The 5,942-nt window shown below is 55.3% G+C and overlaps 2 protein-coding genes across 2 annotated transcripts in view; one reads left to right on the forward strand and one right to left on the reverse strand.

Moving 5' to 3' along the window:
• Positions 1 to 958: 958 nt before the first annotated feature.
• NGA_0388500 (atp-binding cassette) lies at positions 959 to 3,914 on the reverse strand. The gene is made up of 2 exons (XM_005854873.1): positions 2,263 to 3,914; positions 959 to 2,107 (listed from the first exon to the last, which is right to left on the reverse strand). Exons 1-2 carry the CDS (start codon positions 3,906 to 3,908, stop codon positions 1,819 to 1,821), a joined length of 1,935 nt encoding a protein of 644 aa, XP_005854935.1. The 5' UTR covers positions 3,909 to 3,914; the 3' UTR covers positions 959 to 1,818.
• A 1,271-nt stretch (positions 3,915 to 5,185) lies between these two features.
• The window catches only part of NGA_0388100 (syntaxin-like protein), a gene marked incomplete at both ends in the record, with an annotated part of 2,647 nt that continues 1,890 nt past the window's right edge, over positions 5,186 to 5,942 (forward strand). The window contains 2 exons of the mRNA XM_005854869.1: positions 5,186 to 5,483; positions 5,560 to 5,856. Coding sequence (XP_005854931.1) covers positions 5,186 to 5,483; positions 5,560 to 5,856 — 595 coding nt within the window. The remainder of the gene's footprint in view (positions 5,484 to 5,559; positions 5,857 to 5,942) is intronic.

The raw sequence follows: 5,942 nt of genomic DNA on the forward strand, positions 1-5,942 counted from the left end.
GGAGCGAGGACGAGGAGGAGGAAGAAGAGGAGGACGGGATGGAGGAAGGGGTAGCGGGCCTGGAATGTCCACTCCCTGAGTCGTATTTGTGGGCAAAGGCCGAGGTAGCCGGTCGGACGTGAGAAGAGGATTGGGCGAAGGGGAGCCTGGAGGGGCCCCGCGCTGGCCCCGCAGGGTCAGGGGGCAGGGAGAGGGAGGGAGGGCGAGGAGAAGGGTGGACGGAAGATCCTCCACTGCACAGTGAGGGTGCGTGTGGGTCGTGTCAGTCCAGGTTGGGAAGCGGGTTGATGTAGGGAGGTGGGAAGATGGCTTCAGGGGTATGCGATGGGCACGGCGGGACGGGCGTCTGCGATGGAATGTGGAGGCCGCATGCACCTCGGGACCGCGACGAGGACCGGGTGGAGCATGGGGACGACAGCCAAGTAGTGTGTAAAGACGGGTAAATACAGCCTTTGAGGCTTCCGAGATTGGGAGGAAAAGGAGTCAATGGAACGGGAGAAGAAGGAGGCGTCGAGGAAAGGGAGGAAAAGTTGTGAGAGCGTCTGTGTGATCGCAGGGTTAGAGTCCAGCTGAGATCTCAATGCGTTCGTTTTCTCAGTTCATGCGTTAAAAGGTTGGTAGAGATGATAGGAATGGTTGGGTAGCTGGCCAGAAAAGGCGCTTAGAGTGAGCGCCAGGGAGGGAGGGCCATGTTTGATTGGGGGAAAGCCCCAGCCGGGAAAAGAAGAGAAGTACATACAAACATAAGGGTTATGAGGACGAGGGGAGGCACATTTAGAGAAACGAGTGGCTCCATCCTTCTCACAAGCCTTTGGATGTTCGCGACAGGATTGCTGCGGGAATGTCGAGAAGAGGGGAAGGACAGAGAGACGTACATAAGACCCGTGCCCATAAAAAGCACTGAGAAATACGATTGGGAGTCGCGAAATGAGCAGGTCACGAGGTTTACCATGGTAGCTCTGAGATCGATTCATCTCTTTCTTTGAAGCCACGTTTTGTTTGTACGAATGTATGTTGTGCATCATCGTTCCTATCGCTTTCTTTCTCCACAGTGTCTTTTCTCACCGGTTACGACAGGAGCATGTGAATTAGAAAATGGCCACGAGTTCATTTCACGCCTTTCTTTACTCCTGTCAAAAATTCACCTTCTGTGGCACGTATCTCACTGTGTTCTTCCACTTCGTCCTCTCTTATGCGTGCTTTTCTTCCAAACTCTACCAGAAACATTTAAATGTAAGACAGCTCCGATTAAGGTCAACCAACTCCATCTTATCACTCCTCGATGATCTATCGTCATACAACGATGAGAAAATCTCACGATCGTCCTTGGCACATTGCTCGTCCTCATGATACTCGTTATCATCCTCCCGACACTTCTCGTTATGAAGGGTCTTCCCACAATCGGAGTGGTCCTTTTCCATGTATGGTACTCATGCGATGATCCTCGCCACACCTCTACGAATTGGAGGCATCCTCAGTGGTTCTGCATCCTGGAGATACCATCACCACCCTTGATCCGCTATCGATTTATTCACAAACCCGCAGTCGTCCCTGACGCGCTTACCATCTTAACGATGCCCGTATAAACGTCCTCGAACTTGTTCTTCGCGTGTCGTTATTCCTCATCCTACGCTCATGGATAACCGCATTGGCGGTAGCCATTGCCTGCGTTCCCCGTCCCTGCTTTTCCTCTTCCCACCCTCTTCGCCTGCACTCCCATGTCTGCACCGACAAACCCCCTGCATCGTCCGGCATGTCCTCCGCCACTCAGCTCCTCCACTCGGTGGATCGGTTTCTTTTCCACCTGCTATCCCCACCCTACTTGACGGACCGGGATGCCCTCAGACGCACTCTGAGATTCACATACGTGAGCACTTGGAAGGCTGCAGTTAGGATCCACAACATTCCAACATTCCAGCCCATTTTCCGGGGGTTAAATTGGATGAACTGTTGCACCACTTCTCCCTGGTTCCCCGGCAAAATGTGCATCTGTTGGGCCATCAAGGTATCGAAGGCATAGTTGACGACGGAGACGTCTTCGATCCAGGCCAGCCAGACGGGCACACTGCTGCGCTCGATCAGGAGGCCGGAGAACATGATCATGGGGCTACAAAGAGAAATAAGGACAGAAAACCGGGGGAGAAGCGGTGAAAAGATGGAGGAGTCAAGGCACTCATTTGGAGTGTCCGTGCGGGACAGAAACCAAGCAAAGAGATTCCGTGTGCCCATCCCGCCCTCGCGACACCCCATTCCCGCACTCACGTTACAAAGCCTGGCATGATCGTCATCGCCACCAGCGGATTGGCGGAGAAGGAGGAGATCCACTGCCCGAGCGAGAAACAGGACCAGTTGAAGGAGACGAAGATCAAGACGAAGATCAGGTAGGTTCCGGCGTCGGGATCCATGCCGGTGCACCAATAGATGATTGAAGACATCAGGACTGGGCCGTAGGACAGGGGCAAGGTGGTGAAGAAGCGGGCGATCATGTAGGGGCCCACGGCGTTCGCGCCGCTGGAAAACTCTCGGACTACCAGGGTCCACTCCATGGGAAAACGCATCACCACTCCCAGGCAGCCCGTGAACACGTTCCCCACCACGGCCGAAAAGATCAGGCCCATCAGGTTGCGCCAATTGCTCGCCGCCAGTTGCCAGTACAGGACCCCAAACAGCGCACCTATCAAGGCACTCACGGCGGCCCAAAGGATCAACGTTATCCGGTCCCGGGCCAGCTGCAAGCCGCCCCGCCATAAGTTCAGCTTGAAGAAAACCCAATCGCTCGCACCTTGTCCACGCACGTCGTGCAAGGCCTTGTGCTTGTCATCGGCAGGCAGCGGGTTCTGAATTTTCATGAACGACTGCGCGTACGCAAGAGAGAGGGCGTCCATGCGCCGGAGTTCTTCTTGGAGGGGCACCCCCGGTTCCGCCGACACCAGCTCCAGGACAAAATCCGCCGGGTTGTAATGCTGCGGACATTCAATTCCCAACGCGGCCTGGAAATACGACAGGGCCTGTGCGGCAGGGCCGGAGTACGCCAGGCGGCCGTCGCAGGTGAGGAGGATCAGGTTCGAGAAGAGGTGGTAGGTCTTGGAGGAGGGGCAATGGACGGTGGCGATGACGATCCGGCCTTGGGTCGTCAAGTCCTTGAGGGTTTGAAAAATCGATTCCGACATGACTGAATCGAGGCCCGAGGACGGCTCGTCCAGGAAGATTATCTCGTTCGTCTGCAAAAGCTCGGTTGCGATCGTCAGCCGTTTGCGTTCTCCCCCCGAAATACCCTTGACGTTAAACACGGGGTCCGAACCCCCGATCAAGGTGTCGGCACATTTCTCCAGTTTTACGGTCGCAATCACTTCTTCGACCCGTCTCGCCATGCTTTCTGAAGACATTTTCTCTGCCTGCCAGCTTTGTCCACGGGATGTCTGGGAGGCACCCGGCTCGGGCAGTCCCCGCGCAGCTGTCCGACTACCACCGCTCATCCGAGCGATCGCGTGGAAAGTCAAATGCTCTCGGGGTGTTAGAAAGCCATACAGCATGTCTGCCTGGTGGACAAAGGCTGAGAGTGTGAAGAACCTCCCCTCGGGGGCCTGCCCGTCATACTGCACACAACCATCGAAATTCCTGTTCCGCAGCGAGATGCATTCTAGCAGCGTTGTTTTACCTGCACCTGAGGGCCCTAGGATTGCTGTAAGCTCCCCACTGACCGCGCAACCCGCTACTTTTTGCAATATAGTTTTGGTTGTTTGGGTTGTTGTTGAAGCTGTTCCTTTGCCGGGAGCACGGCTGCGACGAATCTGAACCTTGAAAGATTCCACATGCCATTCCAATTTATGCTGAATTTTGACGGCAAAATTGTTCGTAGGTGTCTGATCAACCACGGAAGCGTCCATGTAGTCTTCGTGCGTGGTCATTCCTGTGCGTGATTGTGATGTAAGTGCGGGTATCACAGCTTGTCACGCCTGATCATAAACGGCTGTCGCCAAAATCAAAGACGAAGCGCTATCCAAACCACCTTTGCCACGAGCACCACAACGGCAGTACCCGCGCAGCCCCTTTTACCGATGCAGGGATGTATTCAAGGGGGCGGGCATGTGCAAGGTACGAGGACAATGGAGGGGAAAGGACCGTGCAATAAAGGCGCATAAATGTGGTGGAGACAACGTCACCGAAAAAGCGGAGCCGAGATCAGGAACAGCCATGGCGGCCCATAAGTCTTATTGCATGACTTGCTGGGACCGCATTATATGATTCTCACATTGATGTCGGCGTCAAGTAGCCCTTGGGAGGTGAACACTACTTCTTTGGATGCCTACGCGCCACGTGGTGTAGAGTGCCAGCCTAAGTTTTGGTTCTTTCTGGTCTCAACTGACCTTTTTTCATCATCGGCGACGTCCCCATCACCCCTCTCGACCCTTATCACGCACTTTCTTCACCTTGAACAGGAGCTATGGCGACACGGGATGTGACGAAACGATTTGTGGAGCTACGGGTCGAAATAAAGGTATTTTGGGCGTGAATTGCCTAATCTGTTGGTTTCGTTCTAGCATGGGAAAAACCCTCCCTATTCCCGGTCTTTTCACATGCTTTTCACGTACCTTCCACATGACTCCTCCACGTGCATCAAGTTCTACGCACATGTCCACATTTTGCACCCCTACATCATGCGCTCTCATCATTCGGAGATTCTGCACGGCATCTGGCGTGGGTGCGGTTGTGTCACGTTTTTTTGATTCCTCCATCGTGCTTCCAAGGCCCTATCCTCCCCCCCTCCTCCACAAGCTCTCTCAGCTCCATGATGTCGAACTTCTCCTTCATGCCTTGTATTTAACATGCCACAGAAAGCCCGGCCTACGCATCGTTCGAACGACAGTGCCCTTTCTAATTCAATGAATGGAAGAGGTCGTGCCCACCTCTTGGGGGATCCGAAAGACCTGGAGAAAGGCGGAACAGACTGGCAAGCGGCTCGCAGCCAGCTCCCACCGCTGTGGGTGGACGTGGTTGATCGGGTGGGTATAGAAGCATGCCAAGTGCGGGGAAAGTATCCAATGCCCCCGCGTCATCCCTCTGTCCAGGATGCCTTGTCCTTTTCCCCCTTGCCCGGCTTTTTGACTCTTCGAATCGCCGGCCGCCCCTGGTCCCCGACCCCGACTCACAGGTGGACGAGGCAATCCGAAACATCCAAGGGCAAATGAAGGAACTATCCAGGCTACACCGGAAGCGGCTCCTGGTCTCTTTCGACGAAAAGGCGGAAGCTGGCAAAGAGCAGGAGATCCTGGCCTTGACCGAAGCCATTACGGAGCAGTTCCGGGTCGTGGAAAGAAAATTAACCGCTGTGGGGGGCCAGATGGAGGGTGAAAGCGACGCCGAGGTACCAGCGGGTGGAGGCAGAGAAAAGGACATTGGGGGGAGCTGCCCCATCGGAACGAGCGTGTCACCCCTCCTCTCCTCCTTCCCTCCCTCCTCCACGCCCCCTTGCACAGGTCAAAGTACGTCGCAATCTCCAACGATCCATGGCCTCCAAGACGCAACGGCTCTCACACGCGTTCCGGTTTCAGCAAAAAGACTACCTGAAAAAGCTCCGGGCGCAGAAGGAGGGGGCGATGGGCGGGGGTGAGTTTGCCTTCTTGGACAAGGACGAAGGCGGGGAACCAGTCCTAGTGCCGGACAATCGTTCAGAGACCGGCTTCCGACAAGCCCAAGTGACGGTGCTTGAGAGCGCGGACGCGCTGGTGCAGGAGCGTGACTCGGAAATAGCGCGTATCGCCGAGGGAATCGAAGCGCTCGCCCACGTGATGAAACGGCTCGGGGAGCTCGTCATCGACCAAGGCTCCGTCCTGGATCGGATCGACTACAACATCGGTACGCAGGATACCCAAAGAATGCCCCTGTCTATCTCCCTGTCGCACCAGGCCGTTGCATGAAAACAAAGCCAGCCCACCTTGTTG

Source organism: Nannochloropsis gaditana, assembly GCF_000240725.1.
Source record: "Nannochloropsis gaditana CCMP526 unplaced genomic scaffold scaffold360, whole genome shotgun sequence".
In the NCBI taxonomy this organism is placed as follows: domain Eukaryota; class Eustigmatophyceae; order Eustigmatales; family Monodopsidaceae; genus Microchloropsis; species Microchloropsis gaditana.

What these genes read in the sequence shown, in the direction of transcription:
- NGA_0388500 (XM_005854873.1), bottom strand. Translation starts at nt 3,908, where the DNA reads ATGACCACGCACGAAGACTACATGGACGCTTCCGTGGTTGATCAGACA. An exon ending in ATCATGCCAGGCTTTGTAAC is followed by an intron (nt 2,108 to 2,262) that starts GTGAGTGCGGGA and finishes TTCTCTTTGTAG; the next exon opens with CCCCATGATCATGTTCTCCG.